We start from the raw sequence: 27,456 nt of genomic DNA, 5'->3' as shown, positions 1-27,456 counted from the left end.
GGGAGTTGAATCACTCACAGATGGCCAGTGATGTAATCAATCATGCCCATGTAATGAAGCTTCCATAAAAATCTCAAAACTCATGAGGTTTAGAGAGCGTTGCACACCCCAGTTCTTAATGTGCTCGGGACCCTTTGAACCTCATCCTATATACCTCTTCATCTGGCTGTTCATCTGTGTCCTTTATAATAAACTGGCAAATGTAAGTTAATGTTTCTTTGGGTTCTGTGAGCTTTTCTAGCAAATTAATTGAGCCTAAAGAGGGGATCATGGGGACCACCAATTTATAGCCAGTTGGTCAGGAGCACAGGTAACAATCTAGGTCCGCAGTTGGCATCTGAAGTGGGGAGTCTTATAGGACTAAGCCCTTAACCTGTGGGATTTGATGCTATCTCCTGATAGTGTCAGAATTGAGTTAAATTTGTAGGATACCCAGTTAGTGTTTACTAGGATTGGAGAATTGCTTGATAGTGTTGGAAAACACACATCAGAATACAATTGTGATCAAGGAAGATACTTGATATAACGTCCTTCTTAATTGAATTTGTTGAGATTTGTTTTGTGCTCTAACACGTTCTGTCCTGGATAATGTTTTGTATGCACTTGAGAAGAATGTGTATTCTGCTGTTAGATGCAATGTTCTGTATATGTCTCTAAGATCGATTTGGTCTATAGTGTTGTCAGATCTTCTGTTTCCTTATTGATTCCCTGCCTGGCAGTTCTGTCTGTTGGTGAGAGTAGGAATATTGCTGTTTATTGCTCCCTTTAGTTCTGTTACTGTTTGCTTTATATATTTAGGTGCATAAAAATTTACAATTGTTATATCCTGTTAATGAATTGACTCCTTTATCATTGTATAATGACCTTCCTCATCTCTTGGTTTCTTTAATTCTACTGTTCTTTTAGTGGTACAGAACTTAATTTCCTCTAGTTCAAGCTCCTTCTCAATGAGAGAATCTACTCTGTGACACATCCTTGAAATTGGGAAGGTGGGCTGACCAGTAATGGGAGAGCTCATAGCTTTGTAAATTTACTTAAGCTTTGTTTGTCTTAATACAAATTGCCTTCATTCTTCTAGGTTGGCTATCTGGAATAATCTAGAACTACTTGATTCCAAGGGACAGTTCTTCAAGATATTTGATAGCAACTGTAAATGTTCTTCCATTCAAGATTTTGAGTATTCATCTCATTTTTACCATTTTCCCTAAGACTTAGTTTTAGAACCTCTCAGTATCCTGGGATCCATCTTCTAAATGATAATTAGTTTCCTTTCTCAAATGTGACATTATAGTTATTGATAACCATTCAAAATAAAGAGTAGCGTGGTTTTCTAGCTTGATATAGTCCTTATGCTTCCCATTAATGTCCTAAGATACAGTCTTTCTTTTAAAATTTGTCACAGTAAGTTACATAAATGACTCATAATAAACCGAAACTAAGTTTTTTGTGAAGCCAGGTTTCCTGTTTTGTATTTATGTAACTGGTAATTGCCTAATCTAAATGCAAGATTTTTTAACTTACCCCTATTTAATTTCCTCTTGACACTGTCCTTTAGAAATCATATTGAATCGTAATTCTAAGGTCTTATTTATCCTGATGGGGTTTTTGGTCTCCACAAGTTTAGTAAATGTGGTTAATGATTTTATGCTAGACATCCAAAACTAGAATTTTTATCAAACATGGTGGTTTGACTGAGTACATGTATTTCTTTTCCTCTTCAAATAGTACTAAAATTACAATAAAGGAATAAAAAGAGGCATAAGACCCCAGGGACAAAAATGAGTGGAAGAAGAAGAAACCACCATAGTTGAGAAATTTTATCTATTTTTTAGAAGATACAAAATGGATAGAAGAGTGTTAAGTAATTTAGCCAAATGGAAGAAGTTACACCCCGGGTTTTCTGCAGAGACAAGCAAGTGAGTTTACCCAGCACAACCTCCCCAGAGACTCAACATTGGTAACAAAATGTCTCCAAAAAGACAAGGATGAGGCTTGAGATTAAAAGTAGGTAATGTTAAAAAAAAAAAAAAAGTAGGTAATATTTGAAAGTTTTATATGAAGTGGTTGAATCATGCAAACTACTTCTTCCCCCTCTAGGAAACTGGGGATTTTTTTCTCCAAGAAAATGGAAGCTGAGGGTTCTGGACCCAGGAACATCAGATGCATGAAGAGGATAGGGGTTTGGAGCCAAGGAATTAAATGAAAATCTGCATACAGACTGGTGGGTCTTCGAAATCACAATGAGCTTCCATTTAGCTTCTTAATGCCATTAATAGGAATGTACAGCCAAAGAATAACCAGATTGTTAAGGAAAGCCTCTAAAATGAGAGGCCAAACAAATAAAAGAGACAAGGCAGAGAGCAAAGGGGAGAAAACTGGGGTGGATGGCAAAAAGGGTTTTAATCTCTAAGATTGAATGTTGCATCTTCAAAAGAACAGGATGTTATTTTGAAAATCTTTCAACAAGAAATAACCTTTAAAAATAAAAAGTATTCTAATCTCCCCCACCCAAAATAGTGGAAGGATTGTAGGTAAAATTGAAGCAATTTCCTAGGAATTAGAACAAAAAGATTAAATGAGGGAAATAGGAGAAAACTAATTTTTAAAATTAAAGATAGACCAGGAGGTTCAATATTAGACTAATAGAAATACAAATATGAGAGGACAGAGAAAATAGTAAGAAATGATACCCAAAAAATATCCAAAGCATTTTCCAAGTCATAGATTTGCAAATTGAAAAAGCTGAAAGAATAGTAAAAAGATAAAGACCAAGAGACTTGATTATGAAATTTCAGTAAACTGGGGATAGAGAGACTTTACTAAAAGCTTCTGGAAAGAGTATCTAGAGGTTACATTCAAAGGACCAATCAGAATGGCGTTACATATCCCAGTAGTAATATAGAAAGATAGAAATGCTGGGGTGCCTGGGTGGCTCAGTCGGTTAAGTGTCCGACTTCGGCTCAGGTCATGATCTTGTGGTCTGTGAGTTCAAGCCCCATGTTGGGCTCTGTGCTGACCACTCAGAGCCTAGAGCCTGTTTCAGATTCTGTGTCTCCCTCTCTCTCTGACCCTCCCCCGTTCATGCTCTCTCTCTGTCTCAAAAATAAATAAACGTTAAAAAAAAAAAAAAAAAAAAAGAAATTCATCAAGTTGTGTCTTCATGTCTTCAGTGGGAAAGATTTCCTACCTAGAATTTTATTCCCAGCCAAATTGTCTATCAAATGTGAGTCTAGAATAAAGATATTTTTAGACATACAAGTGGCTCCAAAATTTCAGTTCTTTATCTTTAACATTTATTTATTTATTTTGAGAGAACAAGAACATGCATGCATGGGGGAGGGGCAGAGAGAAAAGGGAGAGAGAATCCCAAGCAGGCTTCACACTGTTCAAACTCTTGAAATGTGAGATCATGACCTAAGCTGAAATCAAGAGTTGGACGCTTAACGAGCTGAGCCACCCAAAACTTCAGTTCTCATGAGCTTTTTTTGTTTACAAGTTGCCCTTATTACATAGCAATGAAAAAGAAATCAAATTCAAGAAGCAGAATTCAAAGAGAAGAGCTAAGGAAGAGCCCAAGGTGACAACTTTGTAGCCAGTCCGAAGAATTCCCCAAAAGAGTAAAAAAGAAGAAAGAGCAAAGGGTTTTGGGAAGGTACAGCTGCAGGAGAAAACAGTATCTGATGTGTTTGAGCTTATGGAAAATATTGATAGACATGTGACAAATGTTGGAGCTTTTGAGGAAAAGTTAAAAATATATAGAGGGATGCCTGGGTAGCTCGACTCTTGATTTCAGCATAGGTACGCATGATCTCACAGTTCGAAGGATCGAGCCCCACATTGGGTTCTGTGCTGACAGCATGGCATCTGCTTGGGATTCTGTCTCGCTCTCTCTCTGCCCCTCCCCTGCTCATGTTTGTTCTCTCTCTCTCTCTCAAAATAAACATTAAAAATCTGTATATAGAGAAAGTAGAAACAAATGAGGTAGACGTTAATTTGTAGACAGAAGTACATTGCATTGTCTTATTGTTCTACTTGGCCTAGCAATACTTGGACTAGTATCTCTCTATAATCATAGTCACACTGACTCTTCATTTAAACAAAGACTGTGATAAAATTACAGTGAATATGGAGGGGGAGGTAGAAGTTGAAGCTAAATACTTATATTCCATGGCAGGATGTCAGTAGATAACATCTAAATTTGATAAATCAAGCATATTTAGAAAAAGACAAATACCAGAAGAACCTCCTAGAAGATTCCATAGGATGTACGGATAGGGAAGAGTTTGCTGTTTTTCCAGAGTCCATTTGTCTTGGTTGATTTTTTATATAAAAATTCAGTGGGGGCACCTGGGTGGGTCAGTTGGTTTAGCATCCAACGTCAGCTCAGGTCATGATCTCACAGTTTGTGAGTTTGAGCCCTGCATCAGGCTCTGTGCTGACAGCTCAGAGCCCGGAGCCTGCTTCAGATTCTGTGTCTTCCTCTCTCTTTGCCCCTCCCCTGCTCGCTTGTACTCTCTCTCTCTCTCTCTCTCAAAAATAAATAAACATTAAAAAAATATTTTTAATAAAAAATTTAAAAAGTTCAGTGAAATTGTATGGCATATTGTAGAGACGTCTTTTCAGATATTTATCAGTTAATTAATACCAGCCAGATAATCTAGCTATATCATTCATCCTTTGTTTAGCTGTCTTGTTCATAATAGGACCATTGTCTAGCTCATATCATGGCCTAAGAAGTCTAATACATTTCCTTGGTCTATTAACTTGGTATCCCTTTCCCTTAATGACTTTCTCGCAAAGTTATTTCTTCACTTCTTCTTTAAAAAATCTTTGTTCTAATTTAACATTGTTTCTCTTGGTTCTTTTTAAATTTAAATATAATTTCTGGCATGCAGTTAGGATATCTAGGGTGCTGTGTACTTTATTTGTTTCTATGTTATCTAAAACAGGGGAATGCTTTTACTACAAATATATACCGTGGCTATGTTAAAATACTATTGCTTTGGAAATATTTCCATAACAGTGAGATGATTTAGAACGTGTGTTTGTCAGTGAATTGTAAAATTACTATCTGACATATGTCTTGGAAAATTCCACAGCTTCTGCCAGTTTTCAATTTCTGGCACATTGACTAGAATTTGTACATGAGGAAATCAAACTCTACTTTCCCTTGATTTACCAACCCCTGTGACATTTTGGAATATGAGATTAGAGGTTAAATACTTGCTAATCCTGAGTCAAATCCCATTATTGCCTGGCTGTATCTACTCTTAGTTCTCTAGTGTGTATATAGATGGGGTGGGGCTAAGGGAAGTGAAGGAGGAGGAGAGAGAAGCACAAGTAATTATATTGCTACTTTGAATTTTCCGTTCTCTCCTTTCGTGTCATGACCTGGAAAGAAGTTTTCAGTAGGGCATGGAAGATTTCCTGGATTTAGCAGCACCCAAAATGAGCTCCAGTCATACCCAGTAGTCCATCAAAAGTTCACGGAGCCCTCAGGGCCCTAGAATGTTGCTGGGGATAGTTAAAACCGAGTAAGTGAAAGAAATAACCAACAGGAAACAGAATGAAAGTGTATACTTATTTTATACTGAGAGCAATGAATACTGGAGCAGTGGTAGTGGATATAGATTTTGGTTAGTAAACAGGACAGAAGTCAGGATGAAAGAAAGCTCAGAATGTTGAGTCAGATGTTAAAAGGTGTCCAAAGCAGAAAGTTTGACCTATTAAGTAATGTGTCTGTTTTCTACATGTATCCCTTCCATGGCATTTTTAATCTAGGAATTTCTTTTCTTATGATAAATTTACTCATGAGATGGTAATGTATTGGCCATAGTTTTTTTTTTTTTTTTATGAAATTGTATTTCTACTAGGAACAAGATGTTAGGCAGAGGAATTACAAACTTACTTTGTTTTAGGTTTATTTAGCCATACAAAAATGTTTTTCCTCTTAGATTCTGGCAAGAAAATCAGCCAATCGGAAAAACATCTGGTGTTAGTTGAATGAAGGAATGTCATAATCAGTAAAAATTACTTATAGGAAAAAAATAGTAAAAAGCTTATGTAGCTTTAACTCTTGGTTTCTTTATGAAAATTATTTTGTTTTATTTTTTAATAAAAATCTTTAATGTTTATTTTTAAGAAAGAGAGAGTACGAGCAGGAGAGGGGCAGAAAGAGAGGGAGACACAGAATCGGAAGCAGGCTCCAGGCTCCAAGCTATCAGCACAGAGCCCCACCTGGGGCTGGAACTCGCGAACCGCAAGATCATGACCTGAGCCACAGTTGGACACCCAACCAACTGAGCCACCCAGGTGCCCGTATTTCTTAAATTTTTAAAAATCTATTTTTGAGAGAGAGAGAGAGAGAGAGACAGAGCATGAGTGGGGGAGGGGCAGAGAGAGGAGAGAGAGAAAGAGAGACACAGAATCTGAAGCAGGCTCCAGGCTCTGAGCTATCAGCACAGAGCCTGATGTGGGGCTCAAAGTCACAAATCACAAGATCATGACCTGAGCTGAAGTCAGACGCTTAACCGGCTGAGCCACCTAGGCGCCCCGGAAAATTATTTTAAGGAGAGGAAGAGCTCTTTATTATTTTATTTTAATTAATTATTTTTAAGTAATCTCTACACCCAACATAAGGCTCATACTCATGACCCTGAGATTAAGAGTCACATGCTCTACTGACTGAGCCAACCGGGCATCCTAAAATTTTATTCTTTTTTTATTTTAAACATGAAAGACCCTTGTTTTCTATTTATTTTTTCAAGTTTATTTATTAATTTTGAGAGAGACAGCACATGTGTGCAGGGTAGGGACAGAGGGAGAGAGAGAGGGAGAGAGAGAATCCCAAGCACGTTCTGCATGTCAGTGTAGAGCCCAGTGTGGGGGCTCGATCTCACAAATGGTGAGATCATGACCTGAGCCAAGATCAAGAGTCGGACACTTAACTGATTGAGCCACCCAGGTGCCCCCTGAAATTTCATTCTTACTCTCTCACTGAAATTTTCCTCCAACCAAAATATTTGACCCATGTTGGACTACCCTTGTATGTCTCAAGTTTTACTCAAGTTCAAGAGTCATAAGCTTTAAACATAGAGCCTGTTTTTAATCGTTTTTGGTGTTAACAACCACTAAAACTTAGTGGCTTAAAACATTTAATTACACCTGGCAGGACTTGTGTTGGTCACTGGAAAAGTCATTCATGAAGCTGCAGTTATCTAGTGACTTGACAGGGACTTGAGTCGTCTAAGATAGCTTCTTAACAGTCTGACACCTGGGTATCACTGTCAGCTGGTACTCTTTTCCACATGGTCTCTCATCATTCAGAAAGCCTGGACGTTTTCTTACATGGTGGCATGAATGTTTCAAGAAGGTAAAGCTTCAGTGTCTTTTAAGGCTTAGCTTTGGAAGTAACAGTGTTCCTTCCACCACATTGTTTTGATTAGATCAAGTCACCATGTCAACTCAGATACAGAGAGTGGGAAAACAGACTGTACCTTTTGAAGGGAGGTGCAGTAAAATCCCATTGCAAAAGGGCATTGCCACAAGGAAATGAGATTTATTGAAAGCTGTTATTATGAGTTTCTACTATGGTCTCCCTCTGGCTCCAGTATATCACGTGCAAAATATCCCCTCCCAGTCCTCATGTGCAGTTCCTCTTGATCCAGAGACCTAGGAACTAAAAAGAAAATTTATCTGCCCCATATACACAGTATACACTGTTGTCACAGGAATAGAATAATGGCAATAGACATTCCCCTAAAAAGGGGGAGATAACACATAGCACGTGGCACATAGCAGTTGTTGGTTCATATCAGTTCTGAAATCTGGCTGGGCACATATTGTCAGGGTCATCTACTCCAAGAGCAGGAAATGTGCCTTGACTGGGAAATGTGACTAGGGAACTTCATGAGAATGGTTCCCTAATCCATTGTTCTCTGTGGTTCTTGGTACCACATTCTGGACTCTTAATGCTGCTTTCTAAGAAGTCTCTCCTTCTACATAAGAAATGTCTTATGAAGCTGAATAGCTTTCTCAGCATACTTCCTTCCTATAGAAAATTGGAATCCCACAGGCCTCTTTTCATTTTGAATAGTCTCTGTCCCTTTTAATCCAGCTGGTACATCTTCCTTTAAAATTTGTAGGATTTTCAGGGTTGCCTGGGTGGCTCAGTCAGTTGAGAACCCAACTTCAGCTCAGGTCATGATCTCACGGTTTGTGGGCTCGAGCCCCGCCTCAGGCTCTGTGCTGACAGCTCAAAGCCTGGAGCCTGCTTCAGATTCTGTGTCTCCCTCTTTCTTTGCTCCTCCTCCTCTCACGCTCTGTCTCTCCTTCCTTCAAAAATAAATAAGCATTAAAAAAAATTTGAATTCCTAGGATTTTCTATGAATCTGATTTGTGTTCTACTATGTCCCCCAAAGCTACAACATTAGAACTCATTTTTTAAGACAGGCCTTTCTCTACTTTGGTTGTGTCAGGCTGTTGTAGCATAATTCCCTTAAGCTTCTTAGAGGACTTTTTGTCTAGTTGAGAGAGTCAAGTAGTCACGGCTTTAAAATTTTCTGAAGTTTGGGGCACCTGGGTGGCTCAGTTGGTTAAGTGTCTTGGTTTCAGCTCAGGTCATGATCTCATGGTTTTGTGAGTTCGAGCCCTGCATTGGGCTCTGCACTGGCAGCATGGACCCTGCTTGGGATTCTGTCTGTCTGTCTGTCTGTCTCTCTCTCTCTCTCTGCCCCTCCCCTACTCGCACTGTCTCAGCCTCTCTCAAGGTAAAAAAAAATAATATTTTTATAAAATTTTCTGAGGTTTTTAAAAGGAGCTTGTAGTCACATCTTTGATCTGATATTTATCCTGTGGGTAGTTCTTATTTTGAGAATCTTAGGGCTTGAGAGACAGATAAAGAATAGTTTTATTTTCCAGTGTGCCAAGTTCTAGGACCGCTATATTTCTTCTACTAATTTTTTTTTTTTGCAAGCTCTACAGTTCCCTCTTTAGTGTATTTCTTACTATCCTTTATCATATGCAGCTAAAAGATGAATTACCACTTTGAAAGCAGCTGATATAAACACGTTTAATGACTAAAGGAAATCAGATTTAAATAATTTAAGAGGAATATGATGACAGTGGCTTAGAGAATGTCAATAAAGAAATAGAAATTATATTAAAAAAAAAGAATCAAATGGAAATTCTGAAGGTGAAAAGTAGAACAACTGAAAAGGTTACCAAAGGAGGAACTCAAAAAATCAAATTGGAGGTCACACACAGAGAGAGAGAATCCATGAACTTGAAGACAGAACAATAGAAATTATCCAATTTGAAGAAAAGAATGAAACAAAATGAGAAGAACTCAAATCTGTGAGATATCAGCTGTGCCAACAATACATACAGTAAAATCTCAGATCGAGGTGGGAGAAAGAGAAAAAAATATTTGAAGAAATAATAGCTGAAATTTTCCAAATTTGATGAAAACCATATATCTATGCATACAAAAATATGAGTGAGTAGGATTAACACAAAGCGGTCTACACCTGGGTACGTTCTTATTGAACTGTTTAAATCCAAATACAAAGAAAAAATATGGAAAGCAAGACAAAAAGACTTCATGATATATAAGGGAACAGCAATATGATTGACAGCTGACTTTTTCACCAGAAACAACAGAAGCCAGAAAGCACTTGGATAACCATTAAAGTGTAGAAAGTAAAATTTGCCAATTAAGAATTGTAGATTCACAAATCAAGAAAATGAAAAAAAAAACCTAAAGAATGGGAGAAATTATTTGTAAATCATATATCTGATAAGGGTCTTATATCCAGAATATTAAAAAAAAAACTTACAAATCAGTTAAAACAAAACAACCCAGTTTTACTCAAGGACTTGAGTAGACATTTCCTCAAAGAGATATACAACGGGCCAACAAACGCATGAAAATATGCTCAACATCATTTATCATTAGGGACAGGCAAAGCAAGACCATAACAAAATACCACGTTATATCCACTAGGATGGGTATAATTAAAAGTAGAAAAAAATAGGAAAATAAGAAGTATTGGCTAGAATGTGGAGAAATTTTTTTTTTTTTTTTAAGTAAACTCTGCCCAACGGACTCGAACTCATGACCTCGAGATCGAGAGTTGCACGCTCTCACTGACTAGCCAGCCAGGTGCCCCCGATGTGGAGAAATTTAAAACTTTTTACCTTGCCGGTGGCAATGTAAATTGGTGCAGTTACTGTGAAAAACAGTTTGGCAGTTCCTTTACAATCTAGAAATTCAACTCCTAGGTAGATACCAAAGTAGTTGAAAGCAAATATTCATAAAAGTACTTGTGCACACATAATGTTCACAGCAGCAGTATTCACAAAGGCCAAAAGGTTGAAACAATCTAACTGCATTGACAGGTGAATGAATAAGCAACATTTGGTATATCCATACAATGGAATATTGCTCAGCCATAAGATGGAATGGATCACTGAGATATAGTACTATATGGATAAACATCAAAAATATTATAAAATGAAATAAGCCAGATATAAAAGATCACATACTGAATGATTCCATTTATGTGAAATATCTAGAATAGGGAAATCTGGGGGCACCTTGGTGGCTCAGTTGGATAAGCTTCCGACTTCAGGTCATGATCTCACAGTTCGTGAGTTTGAGCTCTGCATCAGGCTCTGTGCTGACAGCTCAGAGCCTGGAGTCTGCTTCAGATTCTGTGTTTCCCTTTCTCTCTGCCCCTCCCCTGCTCATGCTCTGCCTCTATCTCAAAAATAAACACTTAAAAAAAATAGAGTAAGGAAATCTATAGTGATAGAATAGTAGTTGGCTAGGTCCTGGGAGTGGGAGGATATGGGGTGGTAGGTCTTGGGATTGATTACTTAATGAAGACTGGGTGTTCTGGGGGAATGAAAACTTTGAAATTAGAGAGACATGGCAGTTGCACAGCATTGTAAACACTAAATGGCATTGAATTGTGTAATCTATGTGAATTTCCTTTCAAAAATAATTTAAGTGAATTCTATATCCAGCAGAGCTATTATTGAAAAATACAGGCAAAATAAAGACATTCTCAGAATAGCAAACACAGAGAATTTGTTGTTAACAGACATGAAATACTGCTTTACATGAAATACTAAAGGAAGTCCTTCAAGCTGAAAAGATATGATTCCAGATGGTAACTTGAAGGAAAAGCACTGTAAAAGTTAATTACAGGAATAAATATAGAAGATTATAAATAGTTTTTTCTCTTATATTAGTTCAACTGAATTAAAAGACCGATGTGTAAGACAATAATTCTAAAACTGTGTTATTGGGATTTTAAGATAAGTATGTAACATATGATAATAGCAAAAAGGAGGAGGGATGAAATGGATTTCTGTTGGAACAAAGTTCCTATATTTTGCCAGAATTAAATAAGTAATAATCTAAAATTGTGATAAGATACTTTTTCTAAACAACAAAAAAATTACAATGATACTCTAGAAAATACCTACTTAAAAGAAAACAGTAAAAGAGAAACAGAAGAACAAAAGACATGAGACATATAGAAAACAAATAGCAAAATGAGAGACATATCCAACTAAATCAAATAATTACATTAAATGTGAATGAGTTACATACTTAAAAGGCATAGATTGTCAGACTGGATTAAAAAAAAAAAGATTGAACTTTATGCTGTGTAGAAGAGGCACACTTTAGATTCAAAGCCACAGACAGGTTGAACATAAATGAATAGAAGATGTACTACATACTAGCCTTAAACAATCCTAGAATGAACCCCCAGTTTGGGGGTGCCTGGGTGGCTTAGTTGGTTGAGTGTCCGACTTCGGCTCAGGTCATGATCTCACAGTTCGTGAGTTTAAGCCCCATGTCGGGCTCTGTGCTGACAGCTCAGAGCCTGGAGCCTGCTTCAGATTCTGTGTCTCTCTCTCTGCCCCTTCCCTATTCATGCTCTGTCTCTCAAAAATGAATAAACATAAAAAAAAAATACAATTTGATTCACAGTAGCATCAAGAAGCGTAAAATACTTGGCAATAAATGTAACAAAAGACTTAATACACTGAAAATTATAATTAAGTAGGCTGCAAACCCAGCATGGGGCTTGAACTCATGACCCTGACATCAGGAGTTCCATGCTCTACCAACTGAGCCAGCCAGGTGCGCTAACACTGAAAATTATAAAACATTGCCAAGAAAAACTAAAGAAGACGTTAAAAAAAAAAAGACATTCCAAGTTCACAGTTTAGACGACTCAGTATTGGGGCGCCTGGGTGGCTCAGTCGGTTAAGCATCTGACTTCGACTCAGGTCACTGATCTCGCGGTCCGTGAGTTCGAGCCCCGCGTCAGGCTCTGGGCTGATGGCTCAGAGCCTGGAGCCTGCTTCCGATTCTGTGTCTCCCTCTCTCTGCCCCTCCCCCCTTCATGCTCTGTCTCTCTCTGTCTCAAAAATAAATAAATATTTAAAAAAATTAAAAAAAAAAAAGACTATTGTTAAGATGGCAGTTTTCTCCAAATTGATCCATAGAATTAGTGTAGTCTCTATCAAAATCCCAGCAGACTTTTTTGCAGAAATTGGCAAGCTGGTTCTAAAATTTTTATGGAAATGCAAAATGAAGAACACAATAAGAGGAGTTACACTTCTGATTTCAAAGTGATATAAAGCTATGTTAATCAAGCCAGTGAGTTATTGCATAAAGATATACCTATAGATTAATGTAACAGTATAGAGAATCCAAAAATAAATGCTTACATTTGTGGTCAGTTGATTTTCAATAAAGGCAATTTAATGGGAAAAGAATAGTGTTTTAAACAAATGGTATTGAAACAATTGGATATCTGCATGATAAAAGATATACAACTGCGCCTCCAACTGTATACCAGAAATAACTCAAAATGGATCATACACTTAAATGTAAGAACTAAAATTATAAAACTTCTAGAAAAAAACATGGCAGATAATATTTATGACCTTTGGTTAGGCAGAGTTCATATACAGTTTTCCCCTGCCATCTGAAAGTAGAGTGTTCCTGTGAAATCTTTTGTAAACTGAAATGGTGCAAAGTGAAGAAGCAATTATTATTAATCTATATGGGAAATTTATTGAGTGTTCCTAGACCCTCCCCCCCCAAAAAAAAATCTCTTCAGTTTTTCTGATGCCTTAGGATACATCTTTCTAATAGATGCACAAAATAAATCTAGATAGAGCACAGAGGCTCACAGACACAGGTCAAAGTTGTAGCACCTTGACACTGAGATGCTGACTGCAGTTCTTGGGGAAGGAACTTGGCAGCACCACTCTCACTGCTCTAGGCGCACACTATCTTTGTAATGGCTCACTGTAAAACAAACACTGAACACTCTTTTCACTTTTTGACTTTTTTCATAAAAGCGAAGGTCCTCTTCAGTTATCTTGGTTATCAGTTAAGAGATGATATCAGTTTATTAGTTAAAAACAGCTACAAATGTAGGTCTTTCATAAAAGCAAAGTCACATAACAGACTTTGAAAAAGTAGGGAATTCTTATATGTGACATCAAAAAAAGCATGATCCATTAAAAAAAGGTAAATTGGACTTTATCAAAATTAGAAACATTTGTCCTTCAGAAGATACCATCAAGAAATAGAAAACATGGGGCGCCTGGGTGGCGCAGTTGGTTAAGCGTCCGACTTCAGCCAGGTCACGATCTCGCGGTCCGTGAGTTCGAGCCCCGCGTCGGGCTCTGGGCTGATGGCTCAGAGCCTGGAGCCTGTTTCCGATTCTGTGTCTCCCTCTCTCTCTGCCCCTCGCCCGTTCATGCTCTGTCTCTCTCTGTCCCAAAAATAAAATAAACGTTGAAAAAAAAAATTAAAAAAAAAAAAAAAGAAATAGAAAACACAACCCACAGAATGGGAGAAAATATTTGCAGACCATAGAGTCGGTAAAGGGTCTGTGTGTGTATATATATATGTATATATATATATATACATATATATATATATATATATACATATACATATATATATACATACATACATATAGGCCCATTATATATACAGAGTCCTTAAATATATAAAGAACACTTGGGGTGCCTGGCTGGCTCAACCTGAAGAGCATGTGACTCTTGATCCTTGGGGTTGTGAGTTCAAGCCTAACGTTGGGTGTAGAGATTACTAAAATAAATAAATAAGCTTTAATAAATATATATATCAATCAAATGATTTGAATACATATTTCACCAAAGAAGTCATTTGGCTAACATGAAAAGATGCATTAGTAGTTAGGGAAAAGCAAATTGAAACCTTGATATACCAACTGGCTAAAGTTTAAAAGATAGATAAGAACAAGTGATAGCAAAAATATGGACACACTGGGTGATGGGTATTGAGGAGGGCACCTTTTGGGATGGGCACTGGGTGTTGTATGGAAACCAATTTGACAATAAATTTCATATATTGAAAACAAAAAACAAAAAAAAAATATGGACACACTGGAACCCTCATACATTACTGATGAGAAGGTAAAATGGTCTAGCCACTTTGGAAAATAATTCATCGCTTTCTTTAAAAGTTTTTTTTTAATATAATTTATTGTCAAGCTGGCTAACATACAGTGTATACGAGTGTGCTCTTGGTTTTGGAGGGTAGATTCCTGTGATTCATCACTTACATACAACACCCTATATTCATCCCAGCAAGTGCCCTCCTCAATGCCCATCACCCATTTCTTTTTTTTTTTTATTAAAAAAAAAATTTTTTTTAACGTTTATTTATTTTTGAGACAGAGACAGAGCATGAATGGGGGAGGGTCAGAGAGAGAGGGAGACACAGAATCTGAAACAGGCTCCAGGCTCTGAGCAGTCAGCACAGAACCTGACGCGGGGCTCGAACTCACGGACTGCGAGATCGTGACCTGAGCCGAAGTCGGATGCTTAACTGACTGAGCCACCCAGGTGCCCCCATTTCTTTAAAAGTTTAAAATAAACTGAGGCACTTGGCTGGCTCAGTTGGTGAGCATGTGACTCTTGATCTCGGGGCTGTGAGTGAGCCCCATGTTGGGTTTAGAGATTACTTTAAAAAAATTTGTCTTTGTTTTTTTTTTTTTTTTTTTTTGTTTTTTTTTTTGAAAAAAAAAAAGGGGGCTTGGGGGGGGGGGGGAATCTTAAGGGGCACCTGGGTGGCTCAGTCATTTGAGCATTAGACTCTTGATTTTTGCTCAGGTCATGATCCCAGGGTCTTGGGATGGAGCCCTGCATCAGACTCCGCACTGAGCGTGGAGCCTCCTTGAGATTTTTTCTGCCGCCCCCCCCCCCCCCGCCCTCCCTCACTCTCTCTCCCTTTCTCTCTCTCTCTCTTTCCTCTCCCCTTCTGTCCCTCCCCTACTCGCTCATGCTCTCAAAATCAGGTCTTAAAAATTTTTTAAGTTTAAACTTGGGGCACTGCTGAGTAGCTCAGTCGGTTAAGCATCTGACTTTGGCTCAGGTCATGATCTCACAGTTGGTGGGTTCAAGCCCTGCATTAGGCTTTGTGCTGACAGCTCAGAGCCTGGATCCTGCTTCAGATTCTGTGTCTCTTTCTCTTTCTGCTCCTCCCCCTCCCATGCTCAGTCTCTCGAAAATAAATAAATGTTAAAAAAATTTTGTTTTAAACAAACAACATAGACTACAACCCAGCAGTTCTCCATCTTAGATTCTATACATAAGAAATTAAAACATATATCAACCCAAAGACTTAGAATAATCATAGAAGCATTATTCATGACCATTAAAAAAATTATAGCAGGGGTGCCTGAGTGATGGCTCAGTCATTTAAGCGTCCCACTTCAGCTTGGGTCAGGATCTCCTGGTTTGTGAGTTCTAGCCCCACATGGAACTCTGCACTGGTGGTGCAGAGCCTGCTTGGGATTCTCTCTCTCTCCTTCCTTCTCTCTCTCTCTCTCTCTCTGCCCCTTCCCCACTTGCACTCTCTTTATCAAAATAAATAAACTTTAAAAAAATATATATTAAATTTATAGCAATCTTGATGTTTGTCAGCTGAAATGGATAAACAAAATATGGCATTTCACAAACTGAAGTAGTATTCAACAGTATTTTTATACTGGAATGAACTATTGGTGCATGCTACAACATGGATGAGCTTCAGAAATGCAGAATAAAGGAAGCCAGATGCAAAAGTGAGATGTTTTTTGTTTCCATTGTTTTTGAATGTCCAGAAAAGGAAAATCTAAAGAGACAGAAAGCTAATTAGTGGTTGCTTGAGGTTGGATATCAGCAAATGAATGGATTGCAAATAAGCATGAGGGATATTTGGGGGGATGATGGAAATTCATAGAAAATGTGATCGTTGCACAGCTTTACAGATTTACTAAAAATTATTGAATGTACATTTAAAACCAGTGAACTTTATGGTATGTGAATTATTTAAAGCTGTTAATAAATACTATATACATATAAAATTGCATAATCGTGAAAACAGTAATTAACAACTTTTTTTAAACAAGAAATTTAATGTAGCTCATATTCCTTGAAATAAATGGGCCATAAGCCGAGTCTCCAAACTTTTGTTTCTTCAGATATTTTGTTTTTTCCCCAGATATTTCAGTTGTTAAGTCGTTTGTTGTAATGATTATCAGTTTGTTACTGTGCTGATGTCATATGTGTTTTAATTACCAAGTTTAGGGTCACATTCAATTTATTAAATATTTTTATTTAAAAAATTGGGGGCAAGGCACTCTACCATAAAGATACAAAGTGATAAAATCATGGAAACCTGCTAGGAATTTATAGTCAGAGGAGTATTAACAGATCCCTACAGTATAGCATTCACTGGTTCACCTGTTTCTAGGCACTGTGTGTTGGTTGCTGACTATACAGTGGCCCCTGTGTAGAGGAAAGGCCCCTTTCCTCTCAGATTTTATAGTCTGATATAAGGAGTGCTACATTAGCTCAGAACTGGTGTTCTGAACTTTGGAGTGCTTTGTGGTTTTGTAGGGGAAGAAACAGTTAGATCCTGTTAGGGAGATTGGGAAAGGCTTCATGGCCTATGCATGTCCAGTGGATGTCAGTCTGTTTCTGCTGATAGAATAGGCAAGTTGGGTTGCACAGGTGCTTTAGAGAAAATAGTATAAACCACAGCACAGAGCCTGCTTGAAGAGAAGCAAATGGTCCTTAAGTTCTATTTTATTTGTTTTCCTCCATTGGTTATACTTTACTATATATAGTTAAAACTTGCTCTGGATTAAAAAATGTAACATTGGGGCGCCTGGGTGGCGCAGTCGGTTAAGCGCCCGACTTCAGCCAGGTCACGATCTCGCGGTCCGTGAGTTCGAGCCCCGCGTCAGGCTCTGGGCTGATGGCTCAGAGCCTGGAGCCTGTTTCCGATTCTGTGTCTCCCTCTCTCTCTGCCCCTCCCCCGTTCATGCTCTGTCTCTCTCTGTCCGAAAAATAAACGTTGGAAAAAAAATGTAACATTATTTTATAAAGTGCAAAAGATGCTTTTGATTTAATTGTAAATCAAAAATTAGGGGTGCCTGGGTGGCTCAGTCAGTTGAGCGCCTGGCTCAGGTCATGATTTCATGGTTCATTGGTTTGAGCCCTACATCGGGCTCTGTGCTGACAGTTCAGAGCCTGGAGCCTGCTTCAGATTCTGTGTTTCCCTCTCTCTCTGCCCCTCCCCTTCCCGTGCTCTGTCTCTTAAAAGAAAATAAACATTAAAAATTTCTAAAAATGAAATAATTTTAATTGTCCTAAATTCAGAAATGTTAAATTTTTATTTAAAAAAAATTTTAATTTTTTTAATTGGAAAAATACATATAACTTAAAATTTGCCATCTTAATCATTTTTAAGTGTACAATACACTCAACAGTGTTTGTGTAATTAATCTCTAGGACTCTTCATCTTGCAAAACAAGAGATGTCACTTTGTTTGTTTGTTTGTTTGTTTGTTTGTAGTTAGTAGGCTTCATGCCCAGCACAGAGCCCAGCATGGGGCTTGAACTCATAACCCTGAGATCAGGGCCTGAGATGAGATCAAGAATCGGACACTTAACCAACTGAGCCACCCAGGCACCCCAAAAGATGCCTTTTAAAATCTAAAGCAAGTAGAGGCGCCTGGGTGGCTCAGTCGGTTGAGTGTCCAACTTCAGCTCAAGTCATGATCTACGGTTGGTAGGTTTGAGCCCCGTGTCCGGCTCTGTGCTGACAGCTTGCTCAGAGCCTGGATCCTGCTTTAGATTCTGTGTCTCCCCTCTCTGCCTCTCCCCCGCTCGCATTCAGTCTCTATCTCTCAAAAATAAATAAATGTAATAAAAAAATTAAAATCTAAAATAAGTAAATTTAGGTGCATGTATCAGAGACCCAAATTAAAAGTGGCCTAAATATGATAAAATTTTATTTTTCTGTCATATAAAGTCCAGAGGCATGGTGTCTCTGTAAGTCATTTACAGGCTTTTTCTAATTTTTTGCTTATCTTTAAAATTGTGGCCTTCAACTTCGTGATACAAAATGGAGTTCGGTCATCATAACCAGATTCCAAGCAGCAAAATTAAAGAAGGAGTAAGAAGGGGCATACCTTCTCTCTATTAAGGACATTCCTGAAATTGCACACATCACTTTTTCTTCTACCCATTGGCCAGAACTTAGTAACCTGGCTTTATCTAGCTGCAAGGGAAATAAAATCTTCTTTCCATATAGCCATGTACTAGCTAAAAATTGGGAATTCTGTTACTCTAGAAGAAGAGAATGGATAACTAATATTCTCTACCAAAATAGTCATTAAATTTTGTATTTTTTCTATAAAGCTGAATCAGATCTTTTAGATTTCCTTTTTTGGAGATGGTAACCATACTCTAATTTAGTCAGCAGGGGTCACTGTTGAGCAAGTAGTTTCTTTACTATTTACTTTGTTAAACCTATCTGCCATTATATTTCTCAACTATATAATTTATAAAAAAACAATTATAGCTTCATACACAGCAACAATAAATGCCAGTGTATGACAAACCATGTCACTTAGATTTTTAAAAACCTGAATATTTAAGAATGTCCTATGTCTAGATAAATGCTTTTGCAGTGTCTGTTCAGGGGATGATGTTCTACAATTAATAGAGAACAAACTAGTTGCTTTCATGTTTTCCCCATGACCACATCCTTGTAATTGTTTGTGGATAGATTAGAAAAATCCATAATGTTACATTCCCTTGTTAAAAATACATAATGCTATATTCCCATGTTAAAAACCAGATTACCTAAGAGTGTCAAACATTTGATCAGTCACTTCCCCTACAACAATTATATCTAAAATTCTTCACAAATTTGTTGTAATTCATTATATGCCCTGGTCCTAACTTGTTTTGACAACCTTTATATTTTACATGAGAAACCTTAAGTTTAGATTCAGCTAATAGTAAAATATCTAAAACATATATTCTGTCATTTGTATGAAACATTTTACCAGCAGTGCCATGAACTGGAGGAAAAGGCATTTGGGTTTCCTAGAAAACATCTAAAATTATTATGTTTACCTCTAGGATTATTTTTTAAGCTCCTGCTGTGTCACTTCAAATAATAAAATATTCTGATTGTGTTATATAGATCTTATAGAGCTGTAACTTCTTAAGTCCTGAGATCAGCAATCTGCTTCATCTGGTCCATTGGTTCTCATACTTTAGGAAGCATTGGTGTCACCTGAAGGGCTTCTAAAATATGAATTGCCCTGGGGCGGCTGGGTGGCTCAGTCAGTTAAGCCTCTAACTCTTGGTTTATGCTCAGGTCATGATCTCACGGTTCATGAGTTTGTGCTGACAGCTCTGAGCCTGGAGCATGCATGGGATCCTCTCTCCCTCTCTCTGCCCCTCCCCTGTTCATGCTCTCTCTCTCTCTCTCTCTCAAAATAAATAAACTTAAAAAATTATAATAAAAAATACAGCTTCCCCTTATTTTTCTCCACCTCCTCTTCACCCCATTTCTGTTACTATAGGTCTGGGGTAAAGCGCAAGAATTTACCTTTCTAACAAAGTCCCAGTTGATGTTGATGCTACTGGTCAGATGACCACAGGTTGTGAACCACTGATTTTATCCTTTCTTGCAAACTTGAGGTAGAATATATATGTACAGAAGGAAGAGGAGGAATATGTAAATCTGGACAGATATCCTCTAAGCCTGGTGTTTCCCAAATCCTCCCAGGACACTGTATTCTTTTTTCCCTTTGCTTACCTTCATGCTCCCACAGAGACAACACCATTCAGTCTATACAGACTGATGCAAGGAGAGAAATTACTGCTGGGTGTGATTTTTGTTCCTTTTTATATCTAGAGTTCTAGAAGTCCTGTGAATAACATATGGCAGGTGTATGGGGTTTTTTTAGTCAATTTTATTGTGTATATTCAAGAGAGCAAAATGCTTTACTAAGTGAGATATGTAGCATTTAATAAACACTTAGAGTACACAAGATAAAGAGTTTAGCATTTTTAATATATAAATGTTTGTCTTTTTGTGGATTTGAGTTGGGCAGAGTGTAGTAGATTGGGTGTTTAGTGAGTCTGTTTTGTACTTAAAAGCTTTTTTTCCCCAAAGATCTTAAGCTTAAGATATATGTTGTGTGCTTACTCTGAAAAGGCTCCCAGGTCTCCATTTATACTTTAGCTTTCTTTGCACGACATTGTTATTTATGTCATCAACCCTTGATTATTCCAGTTTTTAAATGCATTATAACTCCTTCATGCATTCTTCTCTATGAAAGTACCCAGAGAGGAATGATCATAATGACATAGCGTTTTAGAAGTTACATCATTTGAGAAGAACTTAAACTTGTTGAGGAGGGAATATGATGGCTTCATTTGAAAGATTGCCTTATAGAAGAAAGATGATTTTTTAATAGCTTCCACTAATGGGTAGAAATTATGAGGAAGTAGATTATTCTTTGATGTCAGATAATTTCCTAAAACATGTTATTGTCAGTTAATAGCATTGCTCTTATTATAAGATTATCTGTTACACTGAAACTTGATAGTCCAACTTTCCATCACCAAGTCTTTTTGCTTCTTCAAAAATCCTTCTTTTCTCCAGTGTCTTTTTTTTTAATTTCCACCAGCCCTGTAATCTCACAGACACCTTCATCATCTTTTATTTGAACTATAATTTCAATATATTACTAGTTTATGTCCTTGCTATCAACCCAAAGTTTAATTTCCTTACGTTTCTCTTCTCTACAGGATTGTTTCAAATTTCTAGCTTGATATACAAGTTTCCTTCATGACCAAACCCCACTATCCACGTAACAGTTCATTCATTAAATTTATTGAGTTCCTACCATGTATCAGGCTCTGTGCTCAATCCTGGAAATATCATGAGCAAATGTGAAAGCCATGGCCCCTACCCTCATGGAACTTTCCATTTATTTAGCTAGAAATAGGTTGTTAGAGTTACCAGAAAATATTTATTGTAATTACTCTGGATGTCTGGGATTCTTGCCAATACTTTACCCTACCTCTTTACTTCCCTTCTGTTACTTTTTCTACTTTGAATCATGAAATGCTAAGGCCTTCGTGCTTTCATACATCTTATCTCCCCCTTTTTCCTAATTAACTTCTGGCCTTCCTTTAAGACCCAGTTTAGATGTCCTCTGTGGGCAGAATTAGTTATTTTTTCCCTTGCTCTCAGATACCTCTTGTCATTTATCTCTAATAATTAATAAAGTATTCACTTATTTCTGTGTTCGTTGTAGAGCCAGAGCTCCTGAATTACAGAGATAACGTCTCCTTTTCCTTGGATCTCGTTGCCCTGAAAAGTGCCTGATTTGACAGGGTGTTCAGTAGATGTTCATTGCCTGAAGTCAGGAGACATCTGTGTAATACTTAATAGCAGGGACTGTACATACTTCAGCCTCAGTGACATGTGTTTTCTGTTTTTACTCTGCTTTTTATTGAGTATAGGTGTTTGGTTTTTTATGTGGCTTACTGCACAAGCTTACAGTCTTAATCTCCTTTGTGGAAGAAATGGTGGCTCTGTTTAAAAGTACCCATTGTGGACGGCGCCTGGATAGCTCAATTGGTTGAGCATCTGACTTTGGTTCAGGTCGTGATCTTGCAGTTCGTGAGTTCGAGCCCTGCATCTGGCTCACTGCTTTGGCTCTTCTGTTTCCCTCTCTTTGCCCCTTCCTCGCTTGCTCTCTCTCTCTCTCTCTCTCTTTCAAAAATAAATAAAACATTTTTTAAAAAGTATCCATTGTGGGTTATTTGATTAATTTGTTAAATGATCAGTTGTGTGCATCAAAATTGCATGTGGTTATGAAGCATTACCGGTTTTCTGCATGTTACATAAAACTCAGAAGAGAATGTTCCCTATCCCAGTTTCTGATCATCTGCTTAAACAAGTAAATGTGACTTAGATTTGGAGAATTACCTTATCAGCACAGAGCCCGATACATGGTAGGAACTCATGTTCTAATGAATGAATCTGTTACATGGATAGTGGGGTTTGGTCATGAAGGAGACTTGTATATCAAGCTAGAAATTTGAAACAATCCTGTAGAGAAGAGAAACATAAGGAAATTAAACTTTGGATTGGTAGCAAGGCATTTTTATTTTATTTTATTTTATTTTTTAATGGTTTGTTGTTTTTTTTTGTTGTTTTTTTTTTTTTAACTTATTTTTGAGACTGAGAGACAGAGTCTGAACGGGGGAGTGGCAGAGAGAGAGGGAAACACAGAATCCGAAGCAGACTCCAGGTTCTGAGCTGTCAGCACAGAGCCTGACACGGGGTTCGAACTCCACAGACTGCGAGATCATGACCTGAGCCGAAGTTGGACACCCAACTGACTGAGCTACCCAGGCACTCTTCTTAATGGCACTTTTATTTTTTTATTTATTTTTACTTTTATTTTTTTTAACGTTTATTTATTTTTGAGACAGAGAGAGACAGAGCATGAACGAGGGAGGGGCAGAGAGAGAGGGAGACACAGAGTCCGAAGCAGGCTCCAGGCTCCGAGCCATCAGCCCAGAGCCCAAGCCCTATGTGGGGCTCGAACTCACGGACCGCGAGATAGTGACCTGAGCTGAAGTCGGACGCTTAACCGACTGAGCCACCCAGGCGCCCCTAATGGCACTTTTAAATGGTCACTGTACAGTAATGTGATTTTAAGCAACGAGACCTTTTGCAATTCGGTTTCCTTGTGTGGAAAATGAAGATTAAGGATAATATGAAGATTCAGTACATTAATACATGAAAAACACTTAAAATGATAACTGCCACATAATGTCATCCCTCTGATTGTTAGTAATTTTTTCTACAGACAAGGAACAAATTAAATGTCTCAGATGTTTTTCAGGCTAAAGAGTCTCTGAAAATATGACTTTAGCTTATTATACCCACTATACTTGCCCACCCCTCTCTTTAGAGGATTGCCTCTAAACTTTGAGTTGAACATAATAAAATGTTAAGTAACACTAACTGATTTTGTTTTTGCAGATGTTCTCAAATAGTGATGAAGCTGTAATCAATAAAAAACTTCCCAAAGAACTCCTATTACGGTAAGTCTGAATGCTGATTTTAGTTTGGTTGTGTGTGTGTCATATGGTCTATTTAAAAATTTTTAGACTTGTTGATAATTTCCATGTATGTATAGGATCTGGATTATCTGAATTTGTAAATTTGTTGGTTGTTTTGTTAATCTTAACTGTTTTCTAGATATGAATCAAAATTTTAAATGTTTAGTAACAGTTCTCTCCTGATTTGTACTTATATATGATTTTGTTTACTTGTTTTCTTTTGCCCTATTCTTAGATAGAATGTGAAGGAGATAATACATTTTATTTTATTATAGTGCTCATCTTTTTTAAATGTTTGTTTATTTTTGAGAGAGAGACAGAGCATGAGCGGGGAGTGGGGGGCAGGGGGGGTGAGCAGAGAGAGGGAGACACAGAATCCAAAGCAGGCTCCAGGCTCCCAGCTGTCAGCACAGAGCCCGATACAGGGCTGGAACCCACCAACCATGAGGTGACCTGAGCCAAAGTCGGACACTTAACCTACTGAGCCACCCAGGTACCCCAGTGCTGATTTTTTGAAGTGATTCTGATCCATCCCTTGCCCCCACTTCTTATTCCTAAAGTCAAATATGACCATGAAGTAACTTGTATTTGCAACAAAATATTATATATATTGAGGTACTGTAAAGAAGAGTTACAGACCTTTATTTTAAAGATAAAAAGGTAAAAGTGATTTTAAACTCCTTCTATTACAGTTATAATTTCACCCTCCTTATTTTTAGTTAGTTCTCAAGAAATTACATTTGGGATCACCCACAACATAAAACACAAAACCCCTAATTTACATGCATCTGACCTAGGAATCACCTAGGAAAAAACTAGGGGAGTTGTTTTCAGTGCCCATTATTTGGGTACTTAATCATCCCATTCTTTGTTCACTTATGTTGAATATCGTGACTTAGAAAGAAAGGTACATTTTAGGGGTGGCTGGGTGGCTTAGTCTGTTAAGCGTCTGACTTTGGCTCAGGTCATGATCTCACAGTTTGTGAGTTCGAGCCCCACATCGGGCTCTGTGCTGACAGCTTAGAGCCTGGAGCCTGCTTCAAACTCTGTCTCTGTCTCTCTCTCTCTCTCTCTGTTCCTCCCCCACTCATTCTCTCTCTCTCTCTCCCGTTCAAGAATAAATTTTAAAAAATTTTTTAAAAAGAAAGAAAGGTACATTCCCTTTTGCAAATGTTGGAAGTTAACAAGTTGTACTGGAACATCCATTTCTTGGTCTGAGCTGCTGCCACAGTCTAGCTCATAACCAGCCCAATCCATGCTCACGGTGGAAAATAATCTTGCCCTGTTGCCGATAAAGAAAAGTATTCCTGGCATTTCTAAGGATTTGCACGTCTGACTCCTTCACTACTTTGCAAGCGGGGACTGTATTCTAAATCTTTATGTAATACTTTATACAATGGAGATACTAAGAAAAACTAACTGAATTGAACTTGGAATGGATTTTTCCATGGAAGCAATGCATTCATACATGCAGGTTGACTATAGTTGAAATAATAGCAATACGTGCTAAGCTACTCAGAACTGTTGGAGATGTATCCTAGATATCTTGAGTATCCCTCAAATTTTAGCAAAATTATAATGGCACCATCTTAAAGAAAAATATTTTTAAATGGGTTATATTCTTTTTAAAAAAAATTTTTTTTAAGCGTTTATTCAGTTTTGAGAGACAGAGTTGGGGAGTGGGCAGAAAAAGAGGGAGGCACAGAATCAGAAGCAGGCTCCAGGCTCTGAGCTGTCAGCACAGAGCCCAACACGGGGCCTGAACTCACAAACCGTAAGATCCTGACCTGAGCCAAAGTTGGCCGCTTAACCAACTGAGCCACCCAGGTGCCCCTAAATGGGTTATATTCTTTACTGTTATTATGAACTGAGTACACTAAGACATACTTCAATTTTTTAAATACTGGCTTTACATTCTACTATAGTAGTTTACTTAAAGACTTACTAAGATTCAGGGAAATTAATCCTTTGGTAATTAGCTGCACCGTCTTATGGTTTACGTTTTTTTTGTTGGAGTTTTTCTCCATGGAAGACAGACATAAAGGCCACATACTGTATAATTCCACTTATATGAAATATCTAGGATAGACAGATCCATGGAGTTAGAAGTTGCCAGGGTCTGTGGTGAGGGATGATGGGGAGTGACTGCTAGTGGGCACAGGGTTTCTTTTGGGAATGATGAAATGTTCTGAAATTAGTGATTATGGCTGCACAACACTGTGGATATAAATGTCCCATCTTCTTCAGTACAGATTACTAACCACTCCCATATAAATATAGATACCCCCAACTTATGTACCTCAATTCCTAAAACAATAAGTTTATTTAATGCAACAAACATTTTTGAATTGCTAAAATGCCCCTGCTTTTTCCTATCATCTACCGTATAGTACCTTTATGTGGAGTTTCATAATTGAAAGATCATGTTTCTGCAAACACATCACTAATCCCTGAGCAATTTGTATAAATATAATATTATGCCTAGGGAGGCATAAGTGAGAAACTTTATAAGTAATGATCCTAGTTAGACTTTAGTAACCTTTTCTCCACAAAAGAAAACACTATAGACAGACATGGCTGGAGGCCAAATGCAGACCTAGGAGATTCTGAAGCATGTGTCTCAACAATCCTAATTCCATTGTTAGAATGTACTGACTGGGGTTCTGAATATCAAGATCCCAAATGAGTTAGCTTTTCACCTGGATTTTAACATTACAGTACATTAAAAAGAAAGAAAAGAGAGAAGACAAATATAAGAGCTTGGTCTTTCCAGTCCTGATTTGGCTCCCTAGTAAGATGAATGTGATCTATGTCAGGGCTTAAATCTCTTCTTCCACTCCATATGTAGTCCATCCAAATATCTACTATTATTTTGTAAATTTTGACTTCTATTTATTCTACGTACTTGACAATGAAGATAATTATCTTTAGAAACCCAATATAAAGATTGATGGGATGGGCTGCCAGGTTTTAGTGAGAGCAGTGTTTTTTTGTTGGGGGGTGAGCTCACAATAAACATTTACTTGTCCAAATATCATAACATTAACTTAAATTAAAACATCAGGGAGCCTGGGTAGCTCAGTTAGTTGGGCGTCCAACTCTTGCTTTGAGCTCAAGTCATGAGCTCATGGTTGATGGGTTCAAGGTTCGAACTCTGTGTCTGACTCCGCATTGACAATGCAGAGCCTGCTTGGGATTCTGTTTCCTCTCTCTGCCCCTCTCTCACTCTCATCGTCTCCCCCCTCTCAAAATAAATAACTTGAAAAAAAAACCCCAGTGGAGTTATAAATATAGATCTATAGCATAAATCAAGAGGAAATTAAATTGTTATCTCTATAATAAGCCAGAATAATAAACTACATTATACTTAGCACCTTCCTGTTTTTCATCATCTTCAGGCTAAGTACCTAAGATCATGTTGACAGTGGTCCTTTTCTCTACACTTTAATGCTTTACATAACTCATTCTGAAATACCCATGTCTGTAACCAGAATGGTTAAGTGACGCATGATAACAACACTTATGTGGTGAGCATTTCATAATGTATACAAATCACTGTGTTGTACTCTTTTTTTTTTTTTAAGTAGGCTCCACGCCTAGTGTGGGGCTTGAACTCACAACCCTGAGATCAAGAGTTGTGTGCTGTACAGACTGGGCCAGCCAGATGCCCGATAGCTAGAATGGTTAAGATCAAAGAGATAGGAAGACTGAGATGGAATGAAGGGTCTGCTGTTGTCTAAGGATCTTCTTGATTGCTTCAATTAAAGTCTTTCCCCATTTCTTCTCAATAGACTGTTGAAAAACTGGCCTGGCTTTAGGCTACCCAGATTAAAAAAAAACTTTTTTAACTTTTATTTTTGAGAGACAGAGACAGCATGAGTGGAGGAGGAGCAGAGAGAGAGACACACACACAGAATCTGAAGCAGGCTCCAGGCTC

The 27,456-nt window shown here is 37.8% G+C and overlaps 1 protein-coding gene across 4 annotated transcripts in view; it reads left to right on the top strand.

Annotated features, from left to right (window-relative positions):
- The window catches only part of FBXL20 (F-box and leucine rich repeat protein 20), a 97,646-nt gene that overhangs the window by 33,737 nt on the left and 36,453 nt on the right, over positions 1 to 27,456 (top strand). For 3 of the 4 annotated variants that reach the window (XM_040497380.1, XM_040497381.1, XM_040497385.1), the window contains exon 2: positions 23,440 to 23,501. In XM_040497380.1, the coding sequence (XP_040353314.1) occupies positions 23,440 to 23,501 (62 nt within the window). Of the gene's footprint in view, positions 1 to 2,102; positions 2,222 to 23,439; positions 23,502 to 27,456 lie in introns of those variants that run through there. The other variant, XM_040497382.1, reaches the window with a different exon arrangement.

Source organism: Herpailurus yagouaroundi, unplaced genomic scaffold (genome assembly GCF_014898765.1).
Source record: "Herpailurus yagouaroundi ecotype Mexico unplaced genomic scaffold, PumYag 189, whole genome shotgun sequence".
NCBI lineage: Eukaryota > Metazoa > Chordata > Mammalia > Carnivora > Felidae > Herpailurus > Herpailurus yagouaroundi.
The sequence above is the reverse complement of the archived record's forward strand: the minus strand, read 5'-3'. Positions and strand labels throughout refer to the sequence as shown.